The sequence below is a fragment of the Pimephales promelas genome, chromosome 1 (assembly GCF_988280905.1).
Source record: "Pimephales promelas chromosome 1, fPimPro1.hap1.1, whole genome shotgun sequence".
In the NCBI taxonomy this organism is placed as follows: domain Eukaryota; kingdom Metazoa; phylum Chordata; class Actinopteri; order Cypriniformes; family Leuciscidae; genus Pimephales; species Pimephales promelas.
Window position 1 is genome coordinate 35541288 of NC_142769.1, and position 19644 is coordinate 35560931.

The 19644-nt window shown below is 37.8% G+C and overlaps 1 protein-coding gene across 2 annotated transcripts; it reads right to left on the reverse strand.

Annotated features, from left to right (window-relative positions):
* Nucleotides 1-485: 485 nt before the first annotated feature.
* On the reverse strand, nucleotides 486-18704 carry golm2 (golgi membrane protein 2). Of its 2 annotated transcripts, XM_039666880.2 has the most exons (10): nucleotides 17334-18704; nucleotides 11902-11956; nucleotides 11565-11667; nucleotides 11329-11419; nucleotides 10502-10640; nucleotides 8536-8619; nucleotides 8061-8378; nucleotides 7591-7719; nucleotides 5323-5490; nucleotides 486-1884 (listed from the first exon to the last, which is right to left on the reverse strand). In XM_039666880.2, exons 1-10 carry the CDS (start codon nucleotides 17658-17660, stop codon nucleotides 1808-1810), a joined length of 1491 nt encoding a protein of 496 aa, XP_039522814.2. In that variant the 5' UTR covers nucleotides 17661-18704; the 3' UTR covers nucleotides 486-1807. The 2 variants fall into 2 exon arrangements, with proteins under 2 accessions (XP_039522814.2, XP_039522815.2); XM_039666881.2 differs by lacking the exon at nucleotides 5323-5490.
* Nucleotides 18705-19644: the final 940 nt, after the last annotated feature.

Sequence of the window (19644 nt, forward strand, 5' to 3'; positions counted from 1 at the left end):
TTAATTCCGCTAGCATTTTTCAAGCAAACTAACAAAGATATCAGGAGGCAGAAGGGAATGTGTCTCTGATGAATTCGTGTATGGCAACACACCAAAGGTAGCAGACTAAGCTACCAACTGTATGCTAGCATAAACATCGGATTTACTTGAGCGTTTACTTGAGATCAACAAGAAAACGGTTAAAAAAATAAATAAATAAAAATAGAACGAGCGCGCGGGGTATGATATGAGAAGGGAAGGCACGTTCTGGTTGTCATGGCAATATCGTTACGAGGAAGAGAATTTTTAGTTCCATTATACTTCAGATGCCATCACATGATACGAGGGCATTCCCTATAAATATATACGAATATCTAAGAAAAAAAATAAATGTGGGGAATACAGTATACATAACAACTAAACAGATACAATCTAATCATTCGTATGAATTCACAAACGATATTCCTTTGTTGAGCGAAAAACGAAATGCCACCAATCAGTAAAACTACAGAAAAAAATCGTTTATTGTTACAGTAATGTAGTCATTTGTTTGTAAAGCAGCCTGGGATAAATTAATGAAGATTTCTGGGTGCTCTTTTTGATGCTACTACTTTCAATACTTCAGTCACAGTGATACAACGTGTAGCCTACTTTTTCCAAAACAGGACCAGTTAATTTGAAATATAAAGAATTTTGTTAATCGTTAACCCTTGCACTGCACAGCTGTGTAAGAGAGCCCAAACACCCATGTGGCAGATTTCAAAAACAATCACAAGCTATAGGACTACATTCAGTATGCCAACCCTATACATTTGCTTGATTATGAAACAAACACAAACAGTTAGGTATATGATCATTATTTCCATTTGAGTTTAGCAAATATACAGCATCTCATCACACAGATTCCTCATCATATTGTAGTGCACATCTACCAGTAAGAAAGGAAGCAGGCTGACAGCTTTGATGAGTTTAGTCTGAGTATTGCTTTTTTTCCATTTCTTGATCTACAGGCTGATTTACAAAGGCTACCTTTTGCATGCAACAATGTCCGTACAAAACTCAATACACACTCTTAAGTGCTCCTTCAGAATCAGAAAACAGTAGTTGAAAAAAAAAAAAAGATTATTGTCTGGCCATTTAGTGTCATTTTGTACAAGAGAGGTTCAAAGTTGAACAGCAACTTAATTGCATCTTCCCATTGTTTACACTTGCATTTAGCAACAGTTGTCCAAAAAGATAAAGGGAGATTTAGCTTTTCAGCAAAAAAAAAAAAACAAACAAAAAAAACTGGTGTTCTAGAGGTCCTTTCCACCAGTAATATCAATATGTTCCACTTTGTGAATCCCACAGAGAATAATTATTTCTGTATTATCTAGTATTCACAGTCACGTCCTCCATTGCCTAAAGGCAGCATTTTATTACCCCACCAAAAAAAAAAAGAAAAAGAAAAAAAAAATACAAAGAAAGACATTTGTACAAAATAATAGTTCCAAAACCTCTGTTAGACATGTGCTACAGATGGGGACAAGAAAAACAAACATGAAAACAATACTCTCAAATCAAGCAAAACATTTGCAGAAGATCATGAAATCGCTTTGTCGCATTTAAGTTGAAAAAAATCTCACCCACAGTCATTGATTTCACAGTCGTAACCGCTGAAACTTGTTCGTCTCTGAAGACTGAAATAGTTTGAATAGTCTGAATGTCTCCAATTGTAAATGATACCAAAATCACAACTGAAATCCAAAGTTCTTTTTCATCTCTTGGCTACTTCATTGTCAGAAACATCCAAAGCTCAAATGTATGGGATTTTTGAGACAGGACGGGACTACAGCACATCAATGGCTTGATGTCGCTTTCCGTAATCCACAGCCCTTTCACCTGGAGCTTCCCGGTCTTCATCGTCTGAAAGATACAAAAAGGATGATTACAAATCATTGTTTATAAATAACAACAACTGCTGACTAGCTAACTACCTTAACTTTCACGGCTTTAAGAATATATACCCAACTTTCAAAGAAACATTCAAACTAATAACAGTGAAAGCTACTAAAGCCACATGCACACTGCAAAGTGTTGGGAGTGACAACCACATTTGAATGAATGAATTGCGTAACTATTTTGTGTTCATACAGAAAACAGGGGTTATTCTGCCAGAAGAGGCAGTGTTTGTTTTGCGCATATTTTATATAAATGCGGTTGTCACTGCCTGATCTTTTAGGTTTATGAACAGTTTTACGTCACTAGTTGGTAATAATTATTTACTCAAAAATGGCTATGCTTAATATTTACAGCTTCAAACACGTTTCTATGGTTATCACTATATCGACTGTGGCTGCATAATACTGAAGAAAGATGTGATACAATAATGCTCCAAGTGTGTAAAATAAATGTAATCTTATATTTAAATATATTTAAAAACTGAAAATTATTTAACGAAAAGTATTATGTTTCACAACAACTTCTAAAGGGAACAGCAGTGTTTTACTGTAATATTTACAAAAACAAATACAAAGTAATGTTAAATCTCAGAAAGTCATTTTAATATCAATGCAGAAAAAAAAAACTAGAAACTGGTGTGTCCAAACGGTCAACGTTTCTAATGATTTTATTAATATTTTCGTATTAAAGAATTACAAATTTATTAAAATGTTTCATAAAGGTTTAACAGTATTTTTAACTGAGAAAGTGCACACTCTGACTACAACCTTTGGTCACTTCTCTAATTACAGGACTCCTCCCCCTTGTAAAGTAAAAAATGCAGTTCTGTATTTTAGTTAGTCAGACGATGTTGGAATGACTGCAGCTACCAGCAATAAAGAACTTCTGTTTGGAAAATGTCCATTGTCTCCTGGTCTCCTCAGCTTCTAACTTTTCTATAAGGAAAAATGTCCTCACAAACCTCCATTCATATATTCAAGTATTTATTTATTATTGTTACTCATTTACACTTATCTTTTATTCTGTTTGATTCATTAGTATTCTCCAAGAATATGTATGTTGTACTCACATGTGCATATACAAGATATACATCTTAGTTACTTGTGTTTTGTTAAATATTGGACGCATTCCAAGGTGAGGTGTCAAAACCACACCTTTATCTATTTTTATCCATCTTTGCAACCATAGCATTTGACCGGTCACTCCGACCTAGCCGTTACACCAACTTAATGACATTATGGATAAGTCCGTTTGACCTTTTCTTACCAAAAAAGTTTAGGAGGATGCAAGTTTTCCAGAGTATATATATTGTTCTTATTTTGTTGTTGTTCTACTTTTTTTATATTCTGCAAACATTTTATTTCATTTTCATTACTTCATTTGGACCTTTCTCAATACTCCGATCTTCACAAACATCATGTTTAGGGCTGTCAAACGATTTATCGCATCCAAAATAAAAGTTTGTGTCTACATAATATATGTGGGTGCACTGTGTATAATTATTTTGTATATATATATATATGTATATATATATATAAATACACACACATGCATGTATATGTAGGAAAAAAATATTATTTATATATAAAATATTTATATATAATATAAATTATATATAAATCTATATACAGTAAATACATTAAAATATTTCTTAAATATATACAAGCATGTGTGTGTATTTATATATATAAAATAATTATACAAAGTGCACTCACATATATTTTGTAAACAACGAATTTTATTTTGAATGCGATTAATCGTGATTAATCGTTTGACAGCCCTAATCATGTTACAAGTCAAGTCACCTTCATGTATGTAGTGCTTTTAACAATATAGACTGTTTCAAAGCAGCTTTACAGTGATAATAGGAAATTAAAGTAACAGATTGTTTTGGCTTTATGGCAGCTCTAGAATAAAGTTATTGTACAGCTAAAGTTAGTTTTGATTGATTCACTTCTGTTGCAAAGATCATAAGTTAACCTTTCCAACAGAAAACCCTAAAACGTGCTCCGGCCCACTCATTCGCACAACAACAGTGCCTGGTGGCTCGAGAACGCAAAACTTGAAATAGGTTCCAAGGTGCAAACCTTGGAGGAAAAAAGAAAGAAAAAAAAGGGAGAAAAAAAGTCTCAACACAAACCTGCGAAAACGCTGATGGCGTGCACATGCGTATTAAGTGTTTATATGTGCATGTACACAGGCATGTAGCATTTCTTTACAAATTGACCTCAACAAATTAATTGTCTGGCCCTAATTTATAACACAGAATTATGTATTGCTTTCATGTAGACATATGAACTAGAATTATTTTGACAGCATTTAAATTTAAACTTATTTATACACAATACTTTGGATATTAATTCTTAGATTTACCTTATTTGCTACATTTTCATATTTCATATTATATTTATATAAATAATTATATTTATAATTCCTTATTCAAATTTGATCTCTAACATTATCATTGCTTGTCTGCCTTGATCTCACAACATCAAAAAAACAAAAATATCTGAAACAGAGTTTAGTTTACTGTATTGCCTTCCTCCTATTGTCTTTCCTCGTGTGACTAGCTTACTTGACCAGTTTGCTATGAGAGCATCACAATAGCTTGTTAATTGTCTCCTCTAAATTATCAGTGTACACACTCGTGCGTGCACACACACAAACGCTTAGTTTATTCTCTGCTACCTGTTTTGACCTGAAACAGACTTTTCACCAGTATAAAATTTCCTGTTATCACAAAAACACTGCCTATGTTGAAATATCACACAGCCATAATATCAACTATGGCAGATAAAGACAGAATTTACAGAATGTATTCTTGCAGTTGTCAATCCCTAAACTTTGCATTGTGAAGATGGTGTATGAGATGTAGGGTTTACAATTGTCATAAGTGTTAAGCGATACAGGAGGTCAATAAAAATTGGCAAGATGAAATAAGATGGCCAAGTCTACAATTAATAGTGATTTCGAAGTAGCCCATTTAAAACCCCAAGCCCAAGTAAAAAGGATTCAACACAGCATTACGGCTTTCACATGCACTGACAACACAATAACTCTACACACTAGCACGCTGATTAGTAAAGACAATGACTGGAAGAGCTGAATGAGGCATGCTGGGAGAGAAGGTTCAGTCTCATAACCACATGGTCCAGAAAGGTTAAGGATCTCACACTCATATCTTTCTCTCTCATCCACACATGCTTTCAGCACACTGAGGTGAGGGTTTTCGCCTGTGATCGACGCCTTCCACAAGCATTAGGCCAAATTAACAGACAGTACTTCAGTATGCTGTGAGCCCATGATGACTGAACCAGCAGCTTAATAAAGCAGAACAGCACCAGCACAAGGGAGAGGGAGAGGAGATGGAATAGCAAAGTAGTCACAATCCCCCTGGCTCACCTTGGACGTCTTCCTCCCCACCATCACCATCCTCTTCCTCATTGTAGGCCAGCTCAGCCTGCTTGTCCGCCTCATACTCACCTACGTTGCCATCGTCCCCGTTATAGTCCGCTAGCTTATTGCCGTGTTGCGGATCTACAGGGGACTCATTTTCATCAAAGAAACGGCCTGCAGGGGCAGAGATGCGCCCCATCAGGATAGAGAGAAAGAAAGAAAATAGGGGGGGGGAAAGGAACAAGCAAAATTTGAAAGAGTTAAAAGACAAGGGCATTAAAGGGAAAAGGAAAAGAAAGAAAAGAACGGCAAACAGATCAGAAGCATAATTAAGACAATAAAGAGCAAAGAGAGGACAATGAGACTACACTGAACGTAACAAGGTATATGCCATATTTCAGCTCCAAAGGAAATAAAATCTCAGAGGACAAGTGAGGAATGGAGCTGGTGGTAGAGGACTTTACACAGAAGAAAGGAAGGCTGGGTGGGATGGGGAACATGGTGGTGTGGAGGAGTTCAGCAGAGGGAGCAAAGTCAGGCAGCGCAGTAATCAGCAGAGAACCCAATCTACTAAAAACATTACATTACTGCTTGATTTTATGCTTCCTGCTTGCCCAGATAGCCCAAATAGTAGTAATTTTATAAAGACAAAAGTATTCTACTTGGGAGAAAAAGACGATGAAGAGTAATTTTTTTGTGCCCTGTAATTTAATCCTTACTGCCTGCTTAGTAAGTATGTGTGTATGTCAGATACTGACAAATGCCCAAATGTAGGACACAAATATACCTCATGGGGATTCATTTAATGCTGTGAACTGGCTTGAATGGTGCCAGCTTCTGCTGCATCAAACCCCAGTCAAAGTCTTAAAGAGATAGTTACCCAAAAATGAAAAGCACTTACTCACCCGTTTGTAATTTTTAAACCATATTCATTTATCTTACATGGAACACAAAAGCTGGAAATTATATTTTTCTCAATTAGTGTTCTAGGCAACAAAGCTTAAAATCAGGGTTTGAATGACAATGTATGTGTGATATATTCTTTTAAGATGGGAGATCCTATATACATGAAAGTAACCCATTTAACCTTTATGGAAACCACCAAATGATAACATACATGAAAGTGAAGACTGAGGTTCAGAGAATCTGGGAATATCAGTATCCGGTTGTTAAGTCTGAAGTGTAGGTTCAAATTTTCTATGAGATGCTAATGGTGCTAAATTACACTCACGGTGTGCTGTTGTACTGCCAAAAAAAAAAACGGATCATACCTTCATCTACATACTGAAATTTCAGATGGCCAGACAGTGATTCATCTTTTCTGAATTTTTAAATTAACCGGGACGCTATGAGCTGGGGTGAGAATCTCTGCATCTCACGATTCGATTACGATTCAGAGGGCTGCGATTTGATGCTAAAGCGATAATTGATTACCTAAATCTTTTGTGTGTGTGTGTGACTATAAATACTTTGATTGAAAAGTATAAATTAATGACCCTTAAAGAATTAATGTACAATATATTTTATTAACAGTGTAAAGAACCAACAGGAAAATAAATGTGTGCATAAACTAGCAACATACTAGTAAATTAATAATATAACAACGACCGGTACAGCCGAGTGTTTTTCCTCCTCTGGGTGGAAACATGTCATATGGCTTCTCATATTTGTTGTGTTTCCGTTTTGTTGTGTTTTTGATTCTACAAAGCTTACAAATAGTGTGGCTCTTGTCCAGCTCCTTTCTCCCTTCAACTTCAGAAGCCAAAATATTTCCACACGTCAGCTTTTAACGAGGGTGTTTGGATTTCGCGCTCAGCCATCGGGTTTCTGTTATGTGCACGCCACAGACGGTCCGGCCACTGCACTTCCACGCTTCAGAGTTCCCTCTTTTGCGTTCCATCAATATTATGTCGGAGTGACCGGTCAGGTCATTATTATTTATAAACTTTTTTTTTTTTTCTGAGAATCGATTTTTGACATTTGTGAATCGATTCAGAATCGTACATGTCCGCATCACGAAGCATCTAAGATTCGATTTTTTTACCCCACCCCTAAAATGAGCCCGGAGACTGTAGTGTGTATGTACTGTAAATGAACAGAGCACATAAAAAGCAGTTGAGACTCAGTATTCTCACTTGAAAGAGAGTTGTACCCCAAAACAGTATTTGATACCTCACGACATAACAAGAGGATGGCTGACGATTTGCCTTGTCATCTTTAGAAACAGCCACAGCCCCATCCCCAGTCCCCACCCCTGTACGGTTTAATACTCACTCTGACGGTGACGCGGGGGGTCAGCGTGCACAGGTTCTCTGCCATTGTGCAGGTCAATGGGTTTGGGAAGAACCTGAGCCGGGTTAGGAGGAGGAGGAAGTACAACTCCCTCTGCCTTCAAGCCTTCAGCTAATAAAAAAAAAGGACAGAAAGGGCACTTGACATTAAAGAGATATATTTCCGTAAGTGGAGAGTGTTATATGACAGCATGCCTCTAATCTCCATTATTTCCTGGGGAAAAACAGTGAAAGTAAAAACAAACTTCAATAATGACATGGGAAATAAACAGGCTCATGAGATAGGCCCAAAAGATACACAGAATTGCTACTACTAATAAAAAAGCAAAAAGCATGGCTTCCCCAGTAAGGAAAAATCAGGGGCCACACACAAATACAAGAACAGAACTATCACATTTGTAACAAACAATAATTGAAAAGTGTTATAAGCATTGATAAAACAAGACCTCTAACCTCCCAGCTGTCTGCGCTGCTCCCCAAACTCATCTGCCTTTACGCCTGCTTTATTATCTTCGTCAAACAGCATGGGTCTGTCAACCACTGCTTTTGGAACCTGCTGCAGCACAGGGGCGTTCTCATGGTTCCCCAAACGCAGGTTTTCATCATGGGGTATGTCTGGTCGGTCCAGCAGTTGCCCATTGGCCAAATCATCCCCTGGTCTGGCACCGGCTCCAGCTCCAGCTCCAAACCCTGCCCTCTCCTCCTTCAGCAGTGCCGCAGCCTCCGCCGGCTCCATGTGTTTTTGCGGTGTGATGGCTGGCTTCTTTAAGGCTGGAGAAACATTAAATGTATCTCTGAATGAAGTAACTGACATGCACCCTTATTTTAAGCATGCTGTAGAGTTTATTCACTCTGTTACTGGTCAGCACTGAACAAAGATGACTTGTTGGTTCAATGAAATCTTCAAAAAAAGATGTGTGATACTCACCAAACTGTCCATCTTCTATCTTGCCCACTTCACTGTCCTCAATGCCAGGCATTCCAGCATCGCTACCAGGTTTAACCATATCATCTTGAATGTGATAGAAAAAAGCAAAAGAGGTCAAAAGGGGTTTTTTTCCCTAAACAAAATGTATATGTATCTGCTTGGGGTGTAACGATATTCAAACCGAACCAAAAAACCCACGATACGTATCGCGATACACTCAAGGCGTACCGAACACACCCCTGCCCCAGCACTGGCTCATTGGACCTCATGTCTTATGTACACAACAAATTCAGTGTTATAGCCTAAACAGCATTAAAGGGTTAGTTCACCCAAAAATGAAAATTCTGTCAGTATTTACTCACCCTCATGTTGTTCCAACCCCGTAAGACCTTCGTTCATCTTCGGAACACAAATTAAGATATTTAGGATATTAAAATCGCTCCTGCATACAGTCCATAGGCTTCTTGAGGGACTGGCTCTTGCTGTCCTCGAAAAGTAATTGAAGACATCGTTAAAATAGTCCAAGTGACTACAGGGGCTCAATCTTAAGTTTATCAAACGACGAGAACACTTTTGTGCGCAAAAAAACAACAAAAATAACGACTTTATTTCAACTATTCACTTCCTTCTCCATGAGCCTGTAAGTCCGTTAACGTAGTGTGATTGCGTAGAGCTACGTCACACGTAGGCTCACTATTGGCCGACGCTGGTCATGTGTGTGTGATGCGTGTGACGTACAATAACAGAAGCTTACGCTATTAAACTAGTAACCTGACTCGCGCAGAGGGAGAAATAAACGAATAGTTGAAATAAAGTCGTTATTTTTGTTGTTTTTTTTGCGCACAAAAGTGTTCTCGTCGTTTGATAAACTTAAGATTGAGCCCCTGTAGTCACTTGGACTATTTTAACGATGTCTTTTATGACTTTTCGGGGACGGCAAGAGCCAGTCCCTCAAGAAGCCTATGGACTGTATGCAGGAGCGATCTTAATATCTTAAATATCTTAATTTGTGTTCCGAAGATGAACGAAGGTCTTACGGGGTTGGAACAACATGAGGGTGAGTAAATACTGACAGAATTTTCATTTTTGGGTGAACTAACCCTTTAACACCATATATGTTTTGTTACTTTCGATAATAAGCAAGATGTAATCTCTCAAATTCCGTCTATTTGATCACAACATTCAAACAATAGAGGCCGTTTTGGCGCTCCTTGACTAATTTCACTCATTAGGCTTCCCATTTCGAGTAAATGCGATCATCTCTTTCTCAGTTACAGAATTAACCTGAAGGTATATTTAAAGATACAGTATTTTTACTGAAAGGCCTCAAAACTCGTGTAATCGTGCAGCGGAGTTAGTTTGTCACATAGCATATTTACCTCAGCAGAAGTCATTCAGTGTCCACAGCTTGCTTGTTCCTAGAGAAATTAACTCTTGCACTAAATAAATGCACTATATTAGCCTAAAATTATATTTTACTTAACCTGTTAATGATATCTTGATTATTTAATTCACGTTTAAAATATCTTTCATGAAAATGACAGCAACTGTTTACAAATGATCAATAACGAATTAGAGTAAAAACATAAGATAGTGCACAAACTGCCTTTTGTTCAGTTTACATAAAATATGTGGAGTGTTGATTATATCTAAAATATAAATAGCATCTAAATTAAAGCTAAAAGTCTATGCTCTGTCTGTTGTTAACCTTTAATATTAAAGTAATGTGCGGGATCTTTTTTTTTGCAGATCCTTGAGAAACAATTAATTGTAACTGAATTAATTTAAAGACAGACACATTTTTTCATTAATCCACTGTTAAAAAAACAACAACAAAATAAGCAATTTTATTTTTCTAAACCCCACCTCACCGAACTGAGATGTCAAAACCGTGGGAAGTACCGAACCGACAGTATTGTGTATCGTTACACCCCTAGTATCTGCACATTGGCTTTTTTTCTGCTACCTTTAGGAACTGGGCCATCATTTCGCCGTGCAGCCACTGTGTGGCGCTCTGCAATGTCCTCTTTTCTTTTATTGGGCTGATCAAGATCCACCTCCACCTGCCGAACCCCTGGATCCGCTTTACGATTCTCTAATAAACTCTGAAATGCAAGGGTTTTTTTTTGTTTTGGTGAAGTTTGTGATTTAAAGGGATAGTTCACCCAAAAATTTAAATTACCCCATGATTTACTCACCCTGAAGCCATCCTAGGTGTATATGACATTCTTCTTTCAGACGAATACAATACAGAGTTATTTAAAAAAAAATGTCCTGGCTCTTCCAAGCTTTATAATGGTCGGTTACAGTTAAGAGTCCATAAAAGTGCATCCATCATGATAAAAGTAATCCAGACGGGTCTGGGGGGGTTAATAAAGGGCTTCTGAAGCGATGCATTCATGTAAGGAAAATATCCACATCCTACGTCATACATTGTCAAATGTTAGACGATTTGTGTAGGCAGTCTGCTGGAAGCTAGTTAAGTTAAGTTTTAAATGTGGATATTTTTCTTACACAAACACATTGCTTCGCTTCAAAAGGTCTTTATACGGGTTATTATGAGAGCCAGGACTTTTTATTTAACTTGGACTGTATTTGTCTCAAAGAAGAATGTCATATACTCCTAGGATGGCTTGAGGGTGAGTATATCATGAGGTGATTTTCATTTAATACTTATACTGTGAAGCTGCTTTGATGCAATCTATATTGTGAAAAGCGCTATATAAATATACTTGACTTGAATTAAGACAAGCCAGAGTTTACACTTTCAAATTGAAATCATTCACCGCATACCTGTCTGAGTTTTGCTGCCTCTTCTTCCGCTCTTTTCTTGTTCTCCTCATATTCTGCCTTCAGCTCTGTGATTTGTCTGCCACACTGCAAGCTGCAATGAAAGTTAGTTTTATATTATACATGATCAACTTGTCGAACATCTCTTAACCATTATTACCAAATGTAGGAATAGAAATGCACAGAAGACCAGAGTACTTCTTCTGGGTCAGGGAGAGTTCACCAGTGCTTGTATTCACCTCTCATATTCCAGCTTCTTCTCCAGATTGGTGCTGTTTTTCCGCACTTCCCTCAGCTGGTCTTCCTGTCGGATGATCTCCCGTCTCAACTCTTTTACCTGTTCTGTAAATGTACATGCAAACATGACTACATACCCCAAATCAGCAGTCAAACACACCACAATCTAAAAAAATAAAATCAGCTAACGGAATACCACGATTAGGTACATCAAGGTGGAGTAGGAAGAAACAACCCAACCATACAAAAACAGCGCTACTTGCATATTCCACAACAATCCTATTTCACTGACAAAGACGTGAAGCTGGGAAATAGCACCCTCTTGTGTGCACTTCTTACCTTTCAGTCTGTGAATCTCGGACATCTGGGCGCTGACATCATTCTGCAGCTTATTCTGAAAAATACAAAAATAGAGTGAAGACAGGAATAGAGTAATATACAAAACATACTTTAAGAATATATAACGACCTATGTCATGTGACTGTTTAAGGGGTTATCCTGATAAACGAAACTATTTCTTTTTGTTCTCATAGATTTTCACTTTCCCTTAATTTCTAATCTTAACTTCAACTACCCAAATGGATCAATGTTTGATTATTATATCCACAGTCAACAAATCACATTTGTAGCTATGGTTGAATAATCTCTAAAACTTAACTTTACACAACCATTCAAAAGTTTTGTGTCAGTAAGATTTTTTTTTAATGATTTTGAATGTCTATTCCGCTCACCAAGGCTGAATTTATTATACAGTATTATTATGAAATATCTATTTCCTGTAGGTAAATGTCCAATATTATTATATTTTAAACTGTAATTTATTCCTGTGAAGGATGTGATGGTAAAGCAGAATTCACACGATCCTCCAGAAATTGCAACAAGGAATATTTCTCATTATTATAAATGTTGGAGAACTATTCCTGCCACCCAAACATGAACGTTTTGTCATCACTTACTCACCCTACTGTGTTGTTCCAAAACTGTACAAGTTTATTCCTTCAAAAGATGATATGTTAAAGAATGTTGGGAAACAGACAGTTGGTGGTAGCCATTGACTTCCATAGTATTTGTTTTTTTTCCTACTATGGAAGTAGGACTTGAGGGTCAGTAAACGACGGGTGGAAGCATTTTCAGGATTATTTGATGAATAGAAATCTCAAAAGTACATAGAAATCTTTTAGTGTCAATTTAATGTGCCATTGCTAAATAAAAGTATTAACTTCTTTCAATTAATCAATAAAATGATAAATACTTTATATAACATTTTATTCCCCCCAGACTAAAGAACAGCATTGTATCTGTCTAACTTATAAAGTTCCTTCTTTTGAGACCAGTCCCAGCATTTAGAAAAATCAAACCGTTCTCTGGACAAAAACCCGTCATGTGGAACCCATGAGAAACTGTGTGAAGCTGCCAACAATACCACACATTCTTTAGCATAGCCTGTTTAATCACACAAACAGTATTGTCCAAATCCTTTTCACTGAGCCACAGTAAGAGAATTCAATCTCTAGAGTTTTACTGCTATAAAAAAGGCGGCTGTGATTCTGCGATGGGATTGAGAGAGGGAAGCTCAGAGGGAACAGTGATCCAGATGACAAATTCACTGAAGGGAACGTGGACCTAAAGCTTAAGTTTGCTGAAAGCAGAGCCCCGTCTCAAAGCAGAAAATGATAGTCAGCAGAGCAAATTAAGCTGCAAGTGCCGCAAACATAAGGACTGAGCAATGTGTAATTAAAGAGGCGCGATAAGCTTCGACCTTTGAGTTACTGCTACCAGCAGAACAGCAAAATAGCAGTCAGCTGCACTGTGTATGCAGTATTCATTAACACTGCTGAAAGGTCAGCTGTTTATAAGGACTGTACCAATAATATTGTTAACCACTAGGTGGCGACAAACTTGTATGGACTGTACCAATAACATTTTTTAAACCACTAGGTGGCGACAGGTTATTTTTTTAAAAACGTATTTGTCACTGAATCATTCATTCAAGAGATTTGTTCAAAAACACCGATACATCCAGTAATGAAACAAGTGAAGACTCTGAGTCACTGAATCATTCAAACCGATTAAAACCAAAACCAAAACGAATTCGTTTAAATTAAACCATTTTAAATCGACTGCAGAAATACCTATTTTGTCAGAAGTAAATTACATGTTATTTTGTTTAGTTGTCAGTTCAGAATTGTTGGAGAATCTCCATTTGAAACAAAGAAAAACTGTGATTCTCAATTTGTCAAGAATCGTGCAACTCTAATTTATTCAGAGATTCAGAACATTTTTATTCCCAAGCAACATAAATTAAAAGTGTATACATTCCACCAGTGCTCAATTTAATTGGAAATTCTGGCTTTTCACTTTGCTTGCTGCCTTTGGCATCACTGCAGTGGCCATACAGGTTTGGACAAGTCATCTGAGCAACTGCCACTGAGACAAATGCCGATGCTAAATGGTAGCTTCCTCTCTGGACAGACCACATAGCACAAGTGAAAAAGGAAGAACAATAGAAGGGGTGTGTCAGTGTGTGCCGATGTCACAGGTTTTCCACCTTTGATAAACAGAATGACAGACAGCGTTGGCATTCGCACTCGCAGTATGAAACAGATCCTATTCCTAATCCCATGACAGTTGACACAGTGAAAAGGTATCAAATTAGACTCTTTAGATGCAAGTAAGTATACATGTTGTCATGATCAGCTCAGCTGAGGAAATTAGATTGAGTTTACCAAAAGGGTTCGAATAAATTGACAGCTAAAGTTGCAGTGTGTGATTTTTAGCAGCATCTAGCGGTTCGGTTGTGAGTTGCACTAACTCACCCCTCCATTTCAAAGAAGCTCCGGTGGTTAAAACAGGACAAACATATCGTCGTTTGAGACAGCTGAGATTGAGAATAGCCAGAGTAAACCAGGAGTGTGTAACATTGTCACTGTTTCTGTACCACAGTCCATTATAAACCCCATCAAGTTTACAAAGCCATAGTCAGGTGAGGATTAACTATCTTAATATATAATATAATAATAGTAGTAATCAGCTGATTGTCTCACAAATGTAACCAGGACATTTCTCCCCACATAGCAAACCCATAATACACAGAGAGGGAGAAGAACCACATGAAACTATGCAACTATGTATTTTTTCTAACAGGGTGGTAAAAGTTTAGCTGGCTAAATATAAGCCGTTGCTGTGGCTGAGCGGGTAAAGCGTAAAGCCTTGTTTAAACTCGACGCGTCCACAAGAGCCCAAAGGTTACGAGGCAAAAATTACATGATTGTAACAGTGTGCGCCTCTCCGCATCCCCTAACATAGACATTTACTACACACAATAGGCTTTTTATCGACGGGTTGGTGATTCCTGTAATGTTACGGTCAATGACAATTTTTTGTAAAACAAATTTAAAAAATAAAAATATACAAATTATAACAATACAGGCCAATTTGATTTACTTGTATGCTGTGAAAACTGCTTTTATGCTGTAAGTTCTGATTAAACACACAATACAAGCCTCCATATAGTATTTGACTAATGACTATCTTTGTCTACATTATAACAGTGCTTTTTTTCTATTCTTTACTCCCTGTCACAATATGACTGCCCTTCTTCTCCCTAGTCCCTACCACCACACCAGAAAAGGAGACACAATATTGTGTATTTAATGCAATTTCTTTGAGCGCTTAACTTTCGCCAAAATGTAATTGAAATTTAACAATTATTGGGGTTATCTCAAATAATTGAGACTAGATAGAATAACATACAATACATACATAATCAATAATCGTGACAGGCCTAGAGTAAGGTTACAAAGATTCAATCAGATTTTACAAGTACTGCAGTAAGCAAAGACTGTGAAAGGGTAATAATCTGTAAAGGGGCCTGTGTGAGCAAATTTGCTGCAGCACGGAATCAATCTATAAAGGTACAGGACATCCAAATGCACACGGAATATCAATGCTCATATGTCCCGTTCCAGGTAGACAAAACCCGAGCAGAAATGCGTCTAAATCTAACTTCAGCAACAGTGACATCTTCCACATTCCCTCCTTTCACAATATCCAGGACGATCAGTCTATTTTTTGTAAACCGTAGGGTGAAAATGAACATGGAAAGGGAATGGGATTCTGATAGGGCATTAATAATGCAATTTAAATGATTAATACATATTCACTCTAAATGTTATCAAGAAAATAATCAATCATGATTTAATATCAAGAAAAGAGCGAGGACTGTGTGGGAAGGGCCTGAGATGTGAAGCCCTGTGCACACAGATGGGTCCTGACCATGAGCTCTCAGCTGTGTCACACAACCACAGGGAAGCCTAAGGCTTGAATCCATAAAGAGCAGCATGCTCTCTGTCCTGTCAGTTCACATTTTAACTATATTGATTTTAAGGGTGAGGGAGATATTTATTTACATTTTTCATGATTTTAAGATACATTTAATTCAAAAAGATATGCGACAGATTAATTTATGAACTTTGGAATTCTGTATATATTCTTATTTCATTCATTGAAAGTACAACAGCACAGCAAATGTCAGTGCGTGCCTCACCGGTCACACATGCCTGCCGACTAACACACGTCACACAGAGGGAAAACTGCATTCTGAAAACTAGTAGAACAGGTACAAAGAGAACAGTTCATTTCAGCGAACCGCCTACTCTAGAAACAATATTGAATCTGCTTTTAAATCAACTGTGTGTGTGCGACAGGCTAACAAGAAAAAAAAAACTAATACTACTTCCAGTAATAAGGAACGTTCCTTCACAAAACAAGGCATTATACGTTGCACAAAACACAATAAACTCCTTTTTTTATTGGTATTTCTTAGTTAATGCAAACAGAGAACACAAACTTGAGCAAAGGTCTAAGCAAACAGACATACAGGATGTGCATTGATCCAAATAGACAGACTGCCATGGTTACTCTTTCCAACCTTCTATATCCATAAAGGAGAGAACACAAATTATTGTTTCAAAACATCTTGAACACATGATCTGCTAAGCATTGCACTGTATATAACAGTGGAGTGGTCGACTGACAATCATTATGACATTGCCTCAACTAATGGTCCACACTTCATGCATTTGCTAAACTAACATGCGTATGCAATATGTATTTAATGAACTAAAAATATTTGAAAGATTGTCAATTATACATTGGTTAATTGGCTAAGATGATGACGAAAACCTCAAAATAGACAAATACAAAATGGTAAAAAACGTATTGACCTGGATGATAAATGTCTTAATCATTATTATACACCGTAATAATCTCAAAGAAAGTTTTAAATTAAAATTATTGGGCAGGCTGACTGAGGTGCCCTTAAGCAAGGCACCTAACCCCAATCGCTCCCCGGGTGCCACAGCAAAAATGGCACCGCCATGTGTGTCCACAGTTTGCAGTTTGTGTGTGTGTGTGTGTGTGTGAGAGAGAGAGTGTTCACTACTGCTACTGTGTGTGCACTAATTTGGATGGGTTACATAATGCAGAGGACAAATTCTGAGTATGTGTTAACATACTTGACCTTCACATGCCACTTAAGACTACTTATAAAGTCTTTTATACTCGGGTTAGCAAAGAGTTTGGGTGGAATGTTTCTGGTCTGCAAAATTTTAAATCCTTGATCCAAATCAGTTTAGTCAGAAGGACAAAGGCAAAACAGTTCAATAATTTGAAGGTATAAATAAAGGTATGACAATAGCTAGAGTCACAGACAAAAGCACATCAGTGATGCATGTTAAAGCATCCCCTCTTGTTGAATTTCTTTCACCCACCTTTTCATCGCTGCATGATTTGACCAGCGTATCCCTGGCCTGCAGTTTGCTCTCCAGCACGCTATAGTCTCCATCCTTCTGGTCGATCTGTTTCCGGTGCGTGTCCACCTGCATCATCAACTCGGAGTTTCTCTTCTCCAGGCGGGAGCGCGCCGCGTCCGTGCGCTTCACCTGCGTCTGCACCTCGGCCAGCTCATCCAGCAGCCGCCCGTGCTTAGTGGACACGCTCCAGTAGTTAAACGACAAAATTAAGATAATCACCATTAATACGATCAGGATGAAGGAAGGGAGGCGACCTCCACGTCGATTCGCACTGAAGCCGATCATCGTAATCGAACAGGCGCACTGAATACGATCTCTGGATTAGTGTGAGCGCCGTAGGTTAAATACGAGTGATGTGGTCACTGCTCTGACAAGTTATCTAAAAAGATGTGTTCATCCCCATTCGGCTTAGCAACCTTGAGTTGTTATGACGTTGGTGATGCAACTTCTTCGACGATTCTTCCGTGTCCCTTCCGCACAGTTGGCGACTTCTCGCTTTTCCTTGTTTGCATTCATGCAACGCCACTGTCAGTAACGTTAGATCAAACACATCAACACACACACAGGCGACGTGGCCTATGAGAGCTGATGCGAGCTAACGGCGCACAGCCATCAGCTTTCCGTCTTCCGCCTGACCCTACAGCACCTAATAACGCATTTTTATTTGGTTACGGTCATCTCTGCAGATCTGCCGTCATGCTCGTGCGATAAATGCACTTCTGAATTTACCGTTCAGTTGTGTTAGCTAACGTTAAAACCGCGCTAAAGTAGCATGCGTGGATCTTGTGGAGCAACAGCGGTGTGTTACATTCAGTTCAACAACACGATACCGATTTCTCCAGAACACACAGCAATAAACACACAAAGCCGACCCGAATTTGTGCATGAAAGCAAGTCTATGACATGTTAGCACGTATAGGCTATTAGAACGTTAGCATTACATCTGACACCCCCAGCAAGGCCAAATATACCTGCACGCGCACCACCATCCGCACCCGATATAAAACAATATTAACAAACTGTAAAGATGCGTTTAACGCGTCTTTAAATGTAATACCATGCAGATTAGACTATAAATGCAGCGTTAGCTTTAGAGTTCGCTAGTAACGTTACTGTCACTCAACTCCAGCCTTCCTCCTTTCTTCTTCGTCCAGCAAAATGTATGCGCAAACACTTTGTATTTGTATGTTTATATGTAAGTAAACGCGTCAGGAAAAAGTATTATTTCGTAATCGTGTCGTTATCATCTAACTGCCAGGTGGTTCTTCTTGATTAAAAAAAAAAAGACAAAAATAATGTCGTTCTAAGTGTAAGGTGTACATAGGAACGTGATTGACAGTCACAGCAACCAATCCGTGGATACAACCAGATGCATGAGGCGTACCCGATTGGCTGTGGGCGTACCTGCTTCTGTCGTTGAATTTTTATTGGACGCTCAAATAATAAGAGAAGGTGTGGTGTATGATACTGGAATGAACATTCTCATTTGTCAAAACGTCTCATTTATGCAATGCTTACCTATTCCGGGATTTTGCTCATCATCATATATGTAATAATAAATAAATAAATAAATAATGCATTCATTTGACGCCTGATGTTGATTTAAATATATAAACCAATAGACGCAATAAAGTGCAATCCGATGTGTTTGGAGGCAATTTAGGGATTTATAAATTGGAACATATCTTCAAATTATTTCCTTGTAAGTTATACAAATTAGCCCCCCTATGTAGTTTACCTTAGAATGGATTAGGAATCTGAAGAAAAAACAAACATACTGAGCCAATTCCAAAAACAAGGATTTTCACTGCAAAATCATACAGGGATAAACCTGAAATTAGCCTGCTCTTTGTTACTATAAGTCTAAGCCCACATAAACACTCAAGACTCTGTTGGAGTACTGCTTATGAAAAAAGCTTTGAAAATGTGAGTTTTAATCTTCGCATTATCAAAAATGATAAATTGTTGATGTTAGCCAGTTTTTGCAGGTGTGTTTGATTTGAATCCATGATCTTGCGCCACCAACTCTTAAACAGTGACTTTCAGTAAGGACAAATCTATGGAAACCAGGGCATCCGTTAGAGAAGACTGTTCAATGTTAAATTGAAGGAAATTCTCTTTAGACAATCTGCATTTTCATCTAGAGCAGAGGAAAGATGGAATTCAGTGCCTGTTATTAGAAAGTGTACATCATTTAGCATATTTTAACATTCACGTGATCATTCATTTAGATTCTGGATTGTAATGGAGTCCTGTAATTTTATGTAAC

Bases quoted from the DNA above. Each gene is read 5' to 3' on its own strand.
- golm2 (XM_039666880.2), bottom strand. From the start codon at position 17,660: ATGATCGGCTTCAGTGCGAATCGACGTGGAGGTCGCCTCCCTTCCTTC. The intron at 8,620-10,501 runs GTAGCAGAAAAA...ATCACATTCAAG, and splicing joins TGATGGCCCAGTTCCTAAAG to ATGATATGGTTAAACCTGGT. The intron at 1,885-5,322 runs GTGAGCCAGGGG...TGTATCTTTCAG, and splicing joins TGGGGAGGAAGACGTCCAAG to ACGATGAAGACCGGGAAGCT.